The sequence below is a fragment of the Micropterus salmoides genome, unplaced genomic scaffold (assembly GCF_014851395.1).
Source record: "Micropterus salmoides isolate LMB-PRFRI ecotype aquatic unplaced genomic scaffold, ASM1485139v1 Ms_hic_scaffold_11, whole genome shotgun sequence".
NCBI lineage: Eukaryota > Metazoa > Chordata > Actinopteri > Centrarchiformes > Centrarchidae > Micropterus > Micropterus salmoides.
The window spans coordinates 33,246,331-33,263,203 of record NW_024040152.1 but is presented as its reverse complement, the minus strand read 5'-3'; the positions used below and the strand labels follow the sequence as shown (position 1 = coordinate 33,263,203).

Here is a 16,873-nt window from a genome sequence, read left to right as displayed (position 1 = left end):
ACAGCAGCTGTGCGGCTTGGTGCACAACCTAAAACGCACACAAATGGACATGATGGAGCAAGAAAAGGGCAACTGTCCTCAGGAGAGCGAGCAGGGCAGTCTCAGTGGGAATAACGGGTGTAAATAGCGTCCAAAACAGCCCTGCATAGGCTTGGTCAGAAGAAAAAGTAACCACCTGATTAGCAGCTCACCATTGATCTAAAAGTTGAAGTTATATATTGTTTAACTAAAATGTGAGTATTTCTATTTGATTTCCTTTAGAGTGAAGACTTTGTCCATAGTGGTTTTAATATGAAATAAACCGGAAAACTTCCCAAACAGCCGCCTACCTCCTTCACTGGCCTGGTGTGGGAAAACATTTTGACAAATAAACGCAGGTCTCCATTAAACACCTGGTCTGGTTTTTATAGAAGTTCTTTGGATGTACAAAACCCCTTAAACCCAGAGGGGTCACCCTCTTTAGCTGCTTCTGAGCTGCTCAGATCGTTGATACAAATATTAATGTTTAAACTTATGATCAATATGTGAGTATGGACATGCTGCACATCGCGTCCACAATTCAGTTGTTCAGGTCATTTAACGGAAACAACAAACCCCAAAGTCTAATTCTCATAGATTTACCGCTGTAACCTGCATGGTACAGGAGATGAAAAGGAAAGTTTTATTATGAAATTCCTTTAGTCTGTAAGGGTCCACCGATCAAAAGAATCAAAACAGCTTTTCATAAAAATTTATCCAAGTTGTGAATCCTGTCCGCTCGCTCGCTGTCTGCTAACTTCTGCCACGCTTCTCTCATCCTGCACCATGTTGGTGGGTATGTTTGTATTCGTTACGTTGCTGCTTACAAAATAAAAGTGCAAAAGCCGTCCGTCGGAGCTAGATCCAATGAATGACGTGTATTTGATGTTATTTGATCATTTTTATACCAGTAATATTCAGACTGTTTGAAATAAATAAACTGTTTTGTAGTATTGCCTATTTCATTTTTGTGTGAAAGGAATTGAAGGCCTGTCCCAAATATAGGCAGCGTCAATTCAGTGATTTTAGCAAATGAAAGCCCGGGCTATTAATCACAGTTTTACGGTATACAAAATGCGTAGCATACAAAATGTTCTGCATGTTACTGTCCATCAGAGGCTTATACAAAAATCCAAAAATAGTGTGGACTGTTTGTTACATAAACATTCTGATTGGACTGTACTATTGTGTGTGGTTCTAGGTGAGGACAGGGGTCCAGTGTTGGAAGTCATTGTGTCCAGGACCAACTTCATCTCCTCCCACACTTCTAAGAGTGTCCGTGTAGTCGGTCTGTCCACGGCCCTGGCCAACGCTCGAGACCTTGCTGACTGGCTGGGGATCGGACAGGTCAGACGTCCATCATGGCACCAAAACATTTTACTGGAAATATCAGAACATGGCTTGAAGATGCTTCGTCAGTGTATTCCTGTTACCTTCTGACCCCTTGTTCTTTGGTCAGATGGAGGGATCATCTTCATAAGTCAGATGGCGTTGTGTAGCGAGAACACCGCTGCAGAGAAGCCAGCCAGAAACCACAGGCTTTGTCTAGCTCTGCGTTCTTTACGGTTCATTTGTTGCCTGCCTCTTCATATGTGATTGAATGAATGTAATAATAGCAATTAAGATAGCAGATACTTTTGGCCTGGAGGTAATGTTGTAGTTTATCTCTGTAATTGTCTGCAGTCTGTCTGGACGCCATGCTTAAGCTGAAATGATCAGGAGTGACTGCGGCGATGTGGAAGGATCGGCTGGCCTGTCAGCTTGAAATGCATCAAAGCAGAATCTTTTTTTATTGTCCGTTCTTAACGTCAAATGCTAGTAATTGCTTTCTGGTTCCAAGGGCGCTCTTTCTCTTTGCTTTGACCAGTATCTCAAGGTTGAAGCTGTTTATTCGCTGTTTAATATCTGTAAATCTGACAATTTCAAGGCCAAAGTGTTTAAAAGATTTGCTCAAAGATTGGATCGTTTTCATCAAGTTTTCTCTGATGAAACTGTTTTAATCAATCAATAGTCTCTAAAAATTTGAGAAGACTACTTTTTTCATTATGAATTAATGTTTTTAACTCAAGCTATATAGGTCCTTTGCGTTCTGTTCATCTAACAGATGGCTTAGCACTGATAAATGCTAATGTTTTCACTTATAGGGCAGAATTCCCCATTAAGCAACACTTGGGTTTATTTGAAGGTATCTTGGTAACCCTGTGTGGTTTAGATGTTATATTTTACTGGCCTTTGTATCATGACGCTGACCTCGTGACCTTTCCTGAAAATGTCTGCTGGACATCCTGGTCCGTTTACTTGACGATGAATGTAGATTACAGGATGTAGTTACATCCAAAGCGTTTGACAAAGCTCAGGTTTTGGTAAATACTTACCATCAACACACAGACATATTCAACATATTAGTAATTCCTCCTTTAATTACAATGTTTTGGGCCGTTGTTACTTGTCAGTATATCTTGCAATTCTAGTGATGTTTGTTTGCATCATCACAGACACATTTTGGAAAATTGTAGGTTGACTTTTGCTCTGCTGCCAGCGCTGTGGAGAGACAGTGTTAACAAACCGGATTGGCTGTCTGCCACCCATAAATCTGACTGGCTGGCTGCTGTTGGTCCTGAGCTGCTAGATTTGTAGCTGCCCAATCCATTATCCAGGCTTTTAAGATGTCTGTAGACATGCAGCAGCCCTCAACACAATACACACCACATAATGCAGCCCACTCTTTACAACATCCTGTACCACACTGCTAATTCAGCTCCGTTCACACACACCGCACCATATCACCTTAGCGCACAATAAACGCAGCAGACGCATCACAGGTTGATCACAGCAGAGTCCAGCAGTGGCCTGCTGCTCTGGCCGACAGTGACGGTGACAGACAGTTAACATTACAGCCAGATGGGGCTTCACGTTGCCAGCTGCTCACATTAAATCTCTTCTCCCTTTTCTTTCTCTTCCCTCCCCCTCCACTCTTCTCTGTGTAACAGGTGGGTTTGTTTAACTTCCGTCCGTCTGTTCGCCCTGTACCGCTGGAAGTTCACATCCATGGTTTCCCAGGACAACACTACTGCCCCCGCATGGCCAGCATGAACAAGCCGACCTTCCAAGGTCTAGCACCACATCCACATGTACACACAATTTACACATGCTTGATGCACATTTAAACACGTCGGCGGGAATAGTTACTGCTCCAACTTCACAGGGCTTTTTAGAGAGCTCTTTAATGTTTTCTGTTTTGGTAACATAATACCATCCTCACCTTTATTTAAGAGAAATAAAGGGCAGGATGGTTTCACATGTCCAGGTTTTAGATCATGAGCCAGCTTCATCTTTTATTGACCAAAAATAAAAACAAATGGCTACGATTTTGAATACTAATGAATGGTTATACCTGCAGCTTCAAATTAAACATAAGATAAACAATTAATTTTCACAAAAGAAAATATAAAAATAATAAAATAATGTTTAATTAGTTCACTACAGAGCACTGAGTACATTTCAGACAAAAGCAAAAAAAATGTAATTTAAAATATTTTTCTTCCACAACAAATTATGCAAAAACTCAACAGGCACATGCATCAAGTCAGTGGACTGTTTGACCCCAAACCATGTGATGTGTCTCAACAGGACTAAATTGTCCTAATTGCAAATGCTTTGGTATTCTCATGTTTATATCTTTTGTTTGCATTGGAACAACATAATAAAGCAGATAAAGGCCCAATCTGAGACTTTCCACACAGAACTCCAAAAATGGACTGGACACAATTATTGGCACCTTTTTAAAATCTTCAGAAATAATTGTATTTTAAGCATGTGATGCTCCTTTAATTTGTAATTAAACTCACCTGTAGCAATTCACAGGTGCTGTCAATATACAAATCACACAGACTTAGACTCAGAAAATGAAATGAGGCCTTCAAAGAAAGAAAAGAACACGGCCCCCACAGTCAAACGTGCTGGAGGTTCACTGATGTTTTGGGTTTGCTTTGCTGCTTCGGGCGCTGGATGTCTTGACCGTGTGCATGGCATTATGAAATCTGAAGACTACCAAAGAATTCTGGGGCACAATGTAGGGCCCGGTGTCAGAAAGCTGGGTCTCCGTCAGAGGTCATGGGTCTTACAGCAGGACAGTGACCCAAAGCTGACTTCGAAAATCACGCAGAACGGTTGAAGACAAAGCACTGGAGAGTTCTGAAGTGGTCAGCAATGAGTCCAGATCTAAATCCCAGAGAGCTCCTGAGGAGAGATCTCAAACAACAGAGAAGGAACCCATCAAATCTCAAAGGCCTGGAGCAGTTGACAAAACAAAAGTAGGCCAAAATTCCCGTTTAGAGGTGTAAGAAACTCATTGATGGTTACTGGAGGCGATTGATTTCGGTTATTGTTTCCAAAGGGTGTGCTACCAAATATTAAGTTAAAGGTGCCAATAAATGTGTCCAGTCCATTTTTGGAGTTCTGTGTGGAATGTCTCAGTTGGCTTTTTTTCTCTGTTTTGTTTTTTTGTGTTTCAATGCAAACAGAAGAAATAAACACGAGAATACCAAAGCGTTTATAATTGAAACTATTTTCTAGGAGAAGTGGTGGATTATGTGACAGACATGCAGGGGTGTCCATATTTTTGTCCAGGACTTGCTAATCTACAGATGTAAAGGATAAGATGGCTGATGGCAGTATTTTATTTTTCAATTATTATCATGGTCAGCCCATCCCATGTGCAGTGTTTGGCTTTGGCTGCTCTTAACTGTGTATTTAAGAGGTGTTTTCAAAGATGCACATCCTCCAGCGGTCCTAGGGCTGAGACCCACAGACAGAGAGGGATGTCAGAACGAGACTTTTGAATTTTTACAAAAAATATGGAAACCACCAGCCTTATCCTTTAAATGTCTGCAAAATATTTCTTAAACACTGTCCAGAGCAGTTGACTGATATCTCCAAAATATAATCAATACACAGTGTGTGAAACTTGCATATATTTTGAAACAATCTCTACAGCGATACGCAGCCACTCCCCGGCCAAGCCAGTTCTGATTTTTGTGTCATCACGACGGCAAACCCGGCTGACCGCCCTGGACCTCATCGCCTACCTGGCCACAGAGGACAACCCCAAACAGTGGCTGCACCAGGACGAGAGAGAGGTACGCCAACGCCATGTGTGCACACGAGGCGCAGCGCATGTTAGCAGCGCAGCAGAAGCTTGACACATGATGTGTTCGGGCGCAGTATTGAGAGTAGGTTTCCCGTGTTTTGGCAGCGCTCAGAGCCCGACACAGTCACTTTAGTTACTCGTGTACAACCTGCACTCTGCTACTGTGCAATCAATCAGTCGAACTGATAAACCCTGAGCATCACGTGGGTCACTTCTGACTGCTCAACTTTGCCCTTACACATTTAGCTCATGTAGGCAGGTTTTAAGCTCTCTGGTAAGCACCGTCAGATTCAGGCACTTTGTTACATCCATGAGTGTAGAGAGACGACACAGTTGGTGCAAATATTAGCAGATGTTTCTTTCATTCTCATGTATTTCCCTCTCTTCTATGCCCTTTTGCTCTCCCCCATCCCTCCCTCCTCTGATGCTTCAATTGTCTGCGTAAGTGCTGCTTTAAGTGTAATTACAGATGGAATTCAACCCAACTTGTGCCGGAAAAGCCTGTGTCATCCTCCATTATATTGTCGGTGCATACCTTAGGATCACTTCAAGATGGGAGCAAATGACTCCTCTGGGTTCACATTTGAAAAGGATGCTAATATTATTACAACACTCGGATACCCAGGCCTGGTTTGTACCTTAACGTGCAAGTCAAACAGGCTTACACACAGAGAGGTTTGTGATAGTAACTGCTTTTACTATCGCATGGTTTTATAAAGTTGTGGAATTAATAAAGCGATTAAATACAGCAGGATTTGCCAGACCATATGTCGTTGTTACAGGGTAGTTTAAACAACACTTATTGCAAGGTAAATATTGAAAGTGAATATAAATAAAAAGTCAGAATAAGCTTACAGCATTGTTATTGATGGTGGCTTTTTACCCAGAATAAACACATAGATTTTACAGTTTTGATTAACTATGGTTCAGTCTCTCTAAAGTCAGTGTAAGTTTGTTTAAATAAAGCCTCAAGAGGATTTGAATGAGCTACGTTGAGACTTTGAATGTATAATCAGTATGTTTGAGACATAAGAATACTGTTGTGTAATTTCCATAAATAAACAAATTGGCAGAGCATTGCTGAGCTTTCATCTGTGTGCCACTGGCTCATAAATCTTCTGTATTGCTTCGTGGCATAAAGGGCCATTGCTTGATAGCTCCATACAGGCTGAGGGCCGATCCTCTAGATCAAATGATGCCTAATCTTTGCTATATTTTGACAAAAATGGCTAGTGGAAAAATGACTTCCTGTAATTTCAATCATCTCTCTCTCTCTCTGGTCGTAAGTATACCTGGAGTAGCGTTGTGCTTCAACTATTATATGTTGGAGTTTAAAATGATACACATGGAACCGTTCCAAAGACCTGAATCGGCTTTCCTGAACCCTGCAGGAACCTGTCTCAATGCAAATACGTGCTGCCTTATAGCGCAGACCCAGGTTCTATATGTGTGCGCACAGCGTCTCCAGCCTCTCTGTGTGTTCCACTGATATATGCTGCTGCCTGCTGCTGCTCTGCGCTGGCCAGTGTAGCAGCTCAGCTCCCTGCTGTTTGACTGACAGGCTTCTGGCGATAGCTGCTTAGCTCTCACCGGGGGTCGCTCACTGGCCCAAATCCCCTCTCCAGGCTGACAGCTCTTTCTTCCCTCTGCCGCTGCCACAAACCCCCGGCTGCCGCTCTCAGGCCTGGATTTTCAATCACTGTTCTCTGACTTATTATTACCTCATATCCCATTTTAGAATTGATTATTTGGTATATGTGAAAGGCCCACTGCCGTTTGAATCACTGATTCTAATGAGACGCATCCAATTTTGGCAGGGGTGCTATTGTTTTTACATATGGATACTCTGAAACATTTATTGGAAACACACATTTCATTGATGGTTTTGTATCTTCTGTGTGTGATAGTAATCCGCCATTAGGTGCATTTTCTGATTTTACTGTTTTTTAAAATTTTTCTTCAAATTAAATACAAAGAAGACACATAATGAGAACAGAAGCCTGTTGTTGTGTCTGCCTGTGTTTACTTTGACAGCTCTGCTCCATGACTCTCTCTGTTTACTCCAGCAAAGCACTGGTTACATTTTTTATTTTTTTTTCTTCAAGCCAGACACTGTTTGTGTTTCCAGGAAAACATTAGATCCATGTAACACAAGACAAGCTGTCCCAATGCTACTGCAACCAGAGGAAAGCCGTGCAGAAGGGCCACATGTCTGCAGCTGAACAACTGGGACTATTGTTCCTGGCTATTTATGACTCTTTATATTACACATCTGTCCACAAGTGGAAGATGAAAATAACATTGAACATGAACAGAAACAACAATTGCTGTTTTATGCTGAGGTTAATGTGAACAAAGCTCTTCAAATAACAATGGCGTTAAAGGAAAGGTTTGACTTTTGGGGAAATATGTTTATTCACCTTCTTGCCCAGAGATAGATGAGAAGATCAGTTCCACTCATGTCTGTGCGGAGTCTGTTAGGTTGCCATACAACCGGCAAAGACTTCTGGAAGTTACTACTCTTGGCCAAGATATAGTCCAGTAACTGTAACACCTCACAAAACCACAACATGTTGGTTTTATATGTTGGTAAAGATCAAGTAGATGGAAGGTGGATTGTGCTAAGCTAAGCTAACTGGCCACTGGCTGTAACTACCAGACAGATGTGAAAACGGAACCAGTGGTCTTATCTAATTTTTAGCGAGAAAGCTATTTTTCCTGAGATGGCGAACATTAACCTTACCTCCAGCTCTGCATCTTTTCGCCGTTAAACTTGGGGCAAGTCTTGGCGTACCTGGTAAAGTTTACAGTGACATGGTTTTGCAGGTCAGTCAGTGTCACTGCATATGACACATCTCAGTCAGTCTGTAATTGGATGGATCACTGATCTGCCACTCTCTGTGCTCTGCTTTGTCTGCAGATAGAGGATATCATCGGCACAGTACGGGATTCCAACCTGAAGCTAACACTGGCCTTTGGGATTGGCATGCATCACGCAGGCTTGCATGAGAGAGACAGAAAGACTGTGGAGGAGCTGTTTGTCAACTGTAAGATCCAGGTACGACCAGATATGTGCTGCTTGACCTACCTCACTGCAAATCTTAATCTTAGTAAGATTAATTATCTTAATTGAAGGCTAAATATACTTGTTTTTTTTCTGACAAGATATTTCTTCTTTCCAGGCGGCTTTTATGTTAGAGAATTGCACTTGTTTCACGTTTTTTTGGCCTTAAGTAGCAAGTGAAATATTCTTGTTCTGTTGGCAGATACTTTAGCTTATTTTAATAAATATTTCCTCAATTTTAATGCTTTTTTTTTTCTTCTTGTTTTTGAGAGCTCAGTTTTTGCAGTTCTGTAAATGGCAGTGGGTTAGGGTTGTTTGATTCAATATGATTAATTTTACTGCAGAAGTGTATCTTAATATCCCATCCTGGTTCTAAATGCCAGAGGTGTTCCTACATGCATTACTTGTTTTTTGGGGGGCAGGTGGGCAACACCGTCAACATAATAAAAGTATTTTATTACCCCATGTATTTCTTTAACCGCCCTATCATCCACCCTGATCTGCCACCTTGGTTTTTAATCATGTCATCGTGTGAATGTTTAAAACATATGTGAAATCTGTTGTTTTCCTCAATACTCACGTTAATCATATCATACTATTTCTTTAACTTATTTAAATTCTGTATACATTTCACAGTGTGTATAGTTTAAGGTTCCTCCTTCTCATCCCAGTAAGTTTCTTTTCTCAGGTTTTGATTGCCACCAGTACTCTGGCCTGGGGGGTGAACTTCCCCGCTCACCTGGTGGTCGTCAAGGGAACTGAATACTACGATGGCAAATCCAGGCGCTATGTGGACTACCCCATTACAGGTACACAGTCTGTCCATTAGGTATTCTCTCATTTACACTTACAGTACATTTTGTTTTAATCCTCCCCGACAGAGTAGAAATATTGTAAGCAATGTGTATGAAATGAACAAACCCCGAATGAAACTATATGAGGTACCTATTTCTAAATCTAAGGCTTCACATTACTTTACATTACACTTGTTCTAAACTTTGGAAATAGGCTGAGGGACAAAAACAGTTGCAGTTCTGAATGAAGTGCTGCCGGGGACCACTTGACAACAAAGACTCTCTTTTCATTGCAACTAATTTAAAGAATAGTGGTACATGGGAAGGAAATGTTTGTAATTGTTATCTATGTGCTATGTGTTGAGAGTAGATGTTCTGCAGATGATGGGGCGAGCAGGTCGGCCTCAGTTTGATGACCAGGGCAAAGCGGTCATCCTTGTCCACGACATCAAGAAGGACTTCTACAAGAAGTTCCTCTACGAGCCTTTCCCCGTTGAGTCCAGGTAACAGTCACGTGTCTTGGTTATTCAGATCATCGTCTGTTATGGCAAAGACCAGGATCCTTTTATCAAACTGTACATGAACAAGTTCTAAATCTGCGTGTATATTCTACCTGTACAAGCAAGATAGTATTCATGCAACGTGGACGCACACCTGTGGCTGTGAATAATGATGAATCCCACCTAGTGCGCAGAAAGATTTACCATCAAATCGCTGCATATAGTAAACAGCTTTCCTCAACAAGGTCTACTAACCTAAATCGACACTATATATTTAGTCATGTACACATACTGGTGGGAAAATAGAACAAGTGGGAGACGTTGTACCACAGGAGGGGGACGAGGTTCCAGTTCAGTTTCATTCATAGATGACCAATAGCAGCAGTTATTGGTGGGCATTAACCCTGATGGTGATACTGAGAGTAGATTGGACCACAACGAACTGGGACACAGTTTTTTTTAATGGTTGCATTTAGTGCCAACTTTTGCAGCAGAACAACTTCTAACATTGCCAAGTTGATTAGAAAAAAATGGTATAAAACAGTATAGTTCAGAATCATTAAGATGCAGAATCATTAAAACTGAGTGTCACTAACAGGATTCAGGTCAGGCCTGGTAGCTCTCACACACACAATGAGTTGTTCATTTGTAACGTCAGTTGCATGACGTAAATAACAATAAACTCAGCCCTTATCGCTTTTCCTCTCCTGAAAACATTTATACCAGACTTGCTAACCCTCCCGTTTCACAGCAAGGATGTTGTTAACTTACAGTAGTTGAGCGGTGGAGGCTTTTTTTCTGCTCACCTTCTACTGAATAGTCCTCTCATTTCTCACCAGTTCATTACTTCTAAATATTATTTAACATAAGTTACAGCAGCTAACGCTAATGCGCATTTAAATTTAAGTATTTGACGTATTCTAAATATATCTGCGAGCTGCTGTCTCTAGTTAGTTTGTGACTTCTAGTTTCCTCTGTGTCACTGTATCATAGACGACATGTTTTAGAAAGTTTTCATTGTGGCAGATTATATGTAAGGTAGGCCTAATAACCATTGCATGACATATATATATAAATAATTATTTGCCAATGTAGGAGAGCCCTGTTTATCATTATTATTATGACAATGAGATATGATAAACGGTATTATAATTTTTAGTAGCAGCAGTAGTAGTAAATGGGTAATTTTTATAGTTTCTGTTTTGCTGGCCATTAGTAGTAGTACTCTATAATTTATTAATATAATATAACTTATATTAACAAATCAGATATTTTGAATTTTTTTCAAATATCTGAAGTTTTATTTGACTCTTATTTATCAAAACCTTAATATATTTTGTTTTACTTTTGTTCAAAGTACTATTTATCACAATAAAAAAGTTTCTTTTTATACTGCATTACGTCATGGTATCTTGGTATGGTCTCAATATAACATTTTTACGGATAATCTTTGTTTATGTCATGCGTGTCTTAAAATATGGGGGGAAAAAAACAATATCGGCCGATATATCGGCTATCGCATTTTAAAAATCTCAAATATCGAACTTAAAAATCCCAAATCGGTCGGGCTCTAATTTGGAGCAACAGATGTTTCATGATGCATTAACTAGAGAAACAAAATGCACAGAGATTATGATGGACATTGAAGAATATAATACATTTGAAAGAACTATGGGACATCAGTGGAAATTAAAAAAAACTAAACCATAAAAGAATAAATACAACCTTGTGACAGAATTTTTATCTTAATTCAAGAATGCTGCTAGTTCTAAATAAAACCTGACTCATTTGTTTTGCTGCAAGGTCTTTTTTACTCTCATGGTTTATAATAATAATAATGTTGTAATAATTTGTGTGTCTCTACTCATGTAAATGAGTTTACCTCTGATTACTCTATCAGTAGGGGTTTGTCAAGAGGGCCTCTAAATGTACACACAGTCTCACGAGATACACAAGAATAAAAACCTGATTTTATGCTAGAAATGGGTCGATATGTTTTTGATACCTTACTTTGAGACCTTTTTTCTTGCAAACCCTTTAGAATTAATTTACCAAAAGTTAAATGTTCTCTGAATTTAAGCTGCAAGAACTTGAACTGTGATTTAAATCAGGAACAATCTCTCTAAAAAGGTAAACAGGTTTATGATTCTGACCACACAGTGCTGAAGTCGGCACTAAACAGTTTTTGGTACTGGGACTGCAGCAGAATTATTTTCTCATTTAATGGATGAATAATTTTGTCTTTGGAATGTCAGAACAATGTATGTAACAGTTTCCCAGAGTCTTGGTGACTTCTTGAAATGTTTTCTTTTGTCCAAAACCCAAAACTATTCTGCTTAACAATAATATAAGACAGGAAAAAGCACTACATTTTTACATGGTTATTTTGGGGTAATTTTTGCTTTAAAAAATGAATTGAACGTTTAATTCATAATTGAAATTGTTAAAGAATGTTCAATTGATCAACTAATTAAACTTTAATTACGTTTAACAGCTTTTCTGCTTGGTGGTACAGACTTATTTCTGTTTGTACAAAAAAGATTTGTCCTACTGGTTGATGATACTTACACCCCTAATCTGAAATGCCTTTCAAACAAATATTGCATTTTGAAACGTGTCTGTAATTCTGTGATTGTGTCTTGCATCTCCAGCCTCCTCAGTGTGTTGTCAGACCATCTGAACGCTGAGATTGCTGCAGGAACCATCTCATCCAAACAGGATGCGATGGACTACATCACCTGGACGTACTTCTTCAGACGGCTGGTGATGAACCCCAGGTTAGGAAAACCTGCCCACACCACATATCATACCAGCGGCAGCAGATCATGCAGATCAAAACTAAAGAAAACACACACATGCAACACATTCACGGCCGACTCTCCCAACCTGGTTAGAGGAGTGCCCTGTTCTTCAGTCAGACATCTGCGGTGTAGACATAGACCATTCCAGAACATCCCAGCCTGTTGGTATTTGCACGGCTGTCAGCCCACATTTGCCATTCAGGTCCTTACTGAGGCCTAGCAGTGGGATGATACCAGCACAGATCCGTGAAGCCTGACACTCATTCAAACTGGGATTTTGGGTCAATATTAAATGTTTGGCAAGGATTTCGTGTCCCTCTAGGAATGTATTGGTGGAAAACCTCGGGCATCTTTTGGCTGGTATGGACCATGTAAATGCAACATCATGGTTTTCAATTTCGACCAGGACCGCTGATATCATTCCCCCACTCTATCTCTCCTGACTGTCTCTCGCCATGAAATAATAAAAAAGCCTCAAAAATAGATTTAAACTCAATAAAACTCCTGAGACACAGGATAAAAATACTACAACAACCACTATTATAAAGATTAGTGGTTGTATTATTACCAGTTCCAGTTATATATTTGATAATACTGTATAATCATTTGGTATTAATAATAGTACTCAGTCGATTACTCGGTGCTGACAACTTATGAATTGCCTTTTTAAGTACATCCGAGTTGTGATTTTATGAATTTCCACAATTTCATTGTATATATTTTGTGTAATCGGATTATCTATTTTCATCTGTCCTTTCATTTTCTTCTGCTTATTGTATACCTGGTATCCAGGTATAAGCAGCCAAAGTAAAAACTAGACCAGCCTCCCATCTCCCTTGCTACTTCCTCCAGTTCTACCATGGCAATCCCAAGCCTTTGCTAGGAAAGATGGGATATATTTTCCCTCCAGCTTTTTTGGGGTCTGCCAGAGGTCACCTAATGTTGGAGTCTTCCAAGAGGCATCCTGATCAGATGCCCACCCTATTTCGCCTGGCGTCTCTTAACAAAAGGAGCAGCAGTTGTACTCCCAGCTCCTTCCATATATCGCAGCTCCTCAACATTTGTGGAAGAGATAAGCCCAAATACCCTCTGAAGAAAACCCATTTCAGTAGCCTGTATGTGTGATTTTATTTCTGTCACTAGACAGTGCTCAAGACTATAGGTGAGGGTTGGGACATAGATCAAATGGTAAATCTGAGCCTTAGGCTCCCTTTTCACCACAAGCAGGTGCAATGTCTACATTACTGTCTATGCTGCACAAATCTGCCAGTGATCTTACACTATATCTTACCTCACTCTGTAACAACATTGCAAGATACATAAACTCCTTCACTTGAGGCAGCTACTCATTCCCAACCCAAATAGGGGAATCCACCATCAACATCATCAGAAAAAAGCAGAATATAATCCTGAGGTCACATGCTCTCCATTCAGCTGCACCAAGAGACTGTGTCCATGAACATCACAAAGGACAGTTGTGGTTCAACAGCAGTTAAACTTGTGTGTTGTTTACATCCGGCAGGACTCACGTTGAATCCACGGGCGTGGTTTGCCGATCCGTTCCCTTGGTTTATTAATCGGTTTACACAGATTCTCACATCAACATTTCTCCTCTACTAACTGACCTGTTGTTGGCTCTGTACTTTCATTCATCATATCAGTATTTTAAGCTTATCATTAGCTTTGGATCAGACCCTCCAGTATTTGGAGCAAGCAGCTTGTAAAATAAAATAACAGTAAATAGACTACAGCTGTAATTTGTTTCAGTGTGGTTGGACTCACAAGTCGTGACCACTACTCAAAACTGTTGTTTTTGCCTTCGCAACCAACAAAAGTTGAAATGTTTTGGTTATTCTTAGCTTCAGTTACTTGTTCAACCAAAGGATTGCATAATGATTCAGATTTGGTTGCCGGATTTGATACTGGATCCGGATTCCATAAATTGCTATTGATCTCCTACCCATAGTAACTGTATCAATGGATAGGGGTTGACGGATGCTATGGATTCTTCAATAGATGACATAAACTCAAACATACAGCAAAGAAAGAACAAAAATTCTACTAAATGTGTAGTGGCAGACACACCAGAAGATGTAGGCTAGTCTGACAGTGGTCTTTGTGCACTCACAGTTGACACTAAGTTAGACCCACAGACCTTCCATAAAAACAAACATAATTTGATTTCGGTATGACAAACATATTTTGCCATTACTGCATCCTCTTTAATCAACAGTTGTAACCCATAAATTCAGCCTCATGTAACATGAAATCATATTCGATGTCTTAAATGTTGTCTCTGAATGTGCAGATCCCCTGACACCATTATCTCCATGCAGCTTTGTGTTATAGCTGAACAGCTAATCTGTCACTACTGCTTTCAGGCTTGGTTCCTTCAACCCACACACAGACACACACAAACACAGACGCGTGGTCCCACGGGTATTGTAAATGTCTGCAGGCCGACTCCCTGTGCCATCAGGAGCCTAATGGTGATGATTCTAATGGCCATGACTTAATCAGACAGGCCCAGCCACCCGTAAAGACCTGTGAAATGTGTTCGGTAATAAACACATTCAGCGCTCTGAACTGCTTGCTGTTAACATGTGGAGCGATGGGAATGGAAAGAAATACTTAACATTAAACACACATTAAATACGGCCATCACCCGTCTCAACTGCTGCTTCCAGCCCGCTTAGTAAGCCTGTGATTTCTCCTCCCTGCTCCCAACTGCACAATAAATGATTGTGCATAATGATCATGAAGATATCATTTGTTTTAATGTAATATGAGAAGTGGGCGATTTTTCAGAGTCTGCCCTGGTTTGCATGCATTATGCAGACAATGTAAAATGACCGTAATCGAATATTCCTCCTCGACCTGTTAAATTACTTATTGGTATTCATCCTTGCAATGATTCCCTTCTTTATTTTTCTATATAACTTTTAAGCTCCACTTGGGTACAGTTTTTGTTTCCAACATTTTTTCAGTCTGCGTTCGTGGCCATAGTTGGTTGATCCCCCTGGCTATCAGGGTAATAAACTTGTTTCACTTAAATTAACTTTTTCTTTCTTTTTTTGAACCAACAAAACATATCATGGAAACAACTCTTGCATTAAATCAAATCAAGTATACCAGTTCTTTACCATAAATTGCTTATGCCAACAGAAAATAACATATTTTACACCCATTCTTCCACCTAACCATAAAACAAAACAGAGCCTGTAAAAAACTGAGAAAAAAGTTGTAAGTAGAAAGAAGTAGAAATACTAGAACACAACCACAGTTTAAATACATAATATGTGTAGTAAGCCAACCAAGCTCAGTGTTTTCCTATAAAGATTATTGCATTGATTATTATCACTACCGTAGTGTATAGGCACTTTTGACAGACTTGTGCTGCTGCGGCTCGTGAGTAATAATGAAAATATGCAGGTCTTACCTTACACCGACACTAGGGTGTGGATGAAAAACCAAGGCTTCACCACAGAACATGGCCAACATGGTTCTAACGTTACAGCCAGAAGCAGACTGTTGTTTGTGTCAGTAAGTAAGAGGTTATAAATTAGGGCTGAACGATTTAGGGAAAATAAATTGCAATAGCCTATAAACTAGGCCATTTTTAAATATATTTTAAAACTTTAAAATATTTGAAAGAATTCATTATCCTATTTCTAATCTCACCATTTTAATTCTACTTATTTCTACACCTTATTTTTGTGTTTAATCACAAACTACAGTAATCTGCTCACCTTGCTTTTCCCGTCAGACACGGATTCCCACACCTACACCTCTCTCTCTCTCCCTCTCTCTCTGCTATGACTTTATTTGTCAGCAGTTTTATAAAAGGCAACTCATGGTATTTTTTCACCCGCGATTCCGTTTTCACAGCAGCAGGTGAGCCGCTTGTGGAGGAGGCTTGTCATTAATTACCGATAGAGACCACCGTGGTATGAATGACATCAGCACCAACAGCTGTGTTCACTTTTGCTTTACCTGCTCCGTGCTTTAAAATATCCATCATTGTCTTCAAGAATGCATTCATTTTCTGTGTGTTTCTCTGCAGTTGCAAAGAGTGGGCGTTGCATCTTCTTCACTCTAGTGAATAACTTCACACACCTAAGACATGTTTTAGCGTGTATGTGTGTGTGTGGCTGTGACATGAGGTTACTGTCTGTGCTGTTGTGCACACACCTGAAACACGGCGCAGTGCAGCGTGTTTGTAACGTTTAATATGACCAGCAGAAAATTAGATATTTTACACTTCTCTGCCCCGATCGCTGGTCTCGGCCGAGTAAGCGAAAGAAAAAGGCCTAATTCAATCCCCAGATGACCAATCTGCGCATCTCGAGCTGTAGAAGGTGACTTACTATCCAACAAGCTAGGTAATATTATAACATAGCGTGCTCATAGGAAAAAAATCGGTTATCATAACTTTTTGTCATGAATAGTTTATTAATGACTCAGCGTCCTCTGTATTACAGACCAAAGAATCAGTTCATCCAATGTTTCAAGTGAATAAAACAGCCTTGCCAGCCTACTTAACATTA

General features: G+C 40.1%; 1 protein-coding gene across 1 annotated transcript in view; it reads left to right on the top strand.

The window, feature by feature from the left end:
• ascc3 (activating signal cointegrator 1 complex subunit 3) overlaps positions 1-16,873 on the top strand; it is a 177,222-nt gene that overhangs the window by 134,933 nt on the left and 25,416 nt on the right. Inside the window, exons 28-34 of the mRNA XM_038712324.1 lie at positions 1,220-1,365; positions 3,009-3,129; positions 5,014-5,156; positions 8,088-8,225; positions 8,920-9,040; positions 9,396-9,528; positions 12,177-12,302. Coding sequence (XP_038568252.1) covers positions 1,220-1,365; positions 3,009-3,129; positions 5,014-5,156; positions 8,088-8,225; positions 8,920-9,040; positions 9,396-9,528; positions 12,177-12,302 — 928 coding nt within the window. The remainder of the gene's footprint in view (positions 1-1,219; positions 1,366-3,008; positions 3,130-5,013; positions 5,157-8,087; positions 8,226-8,919; positions 9,041-9,395; positions 9,529-12,176; positions 12,303-16,873) is intronic.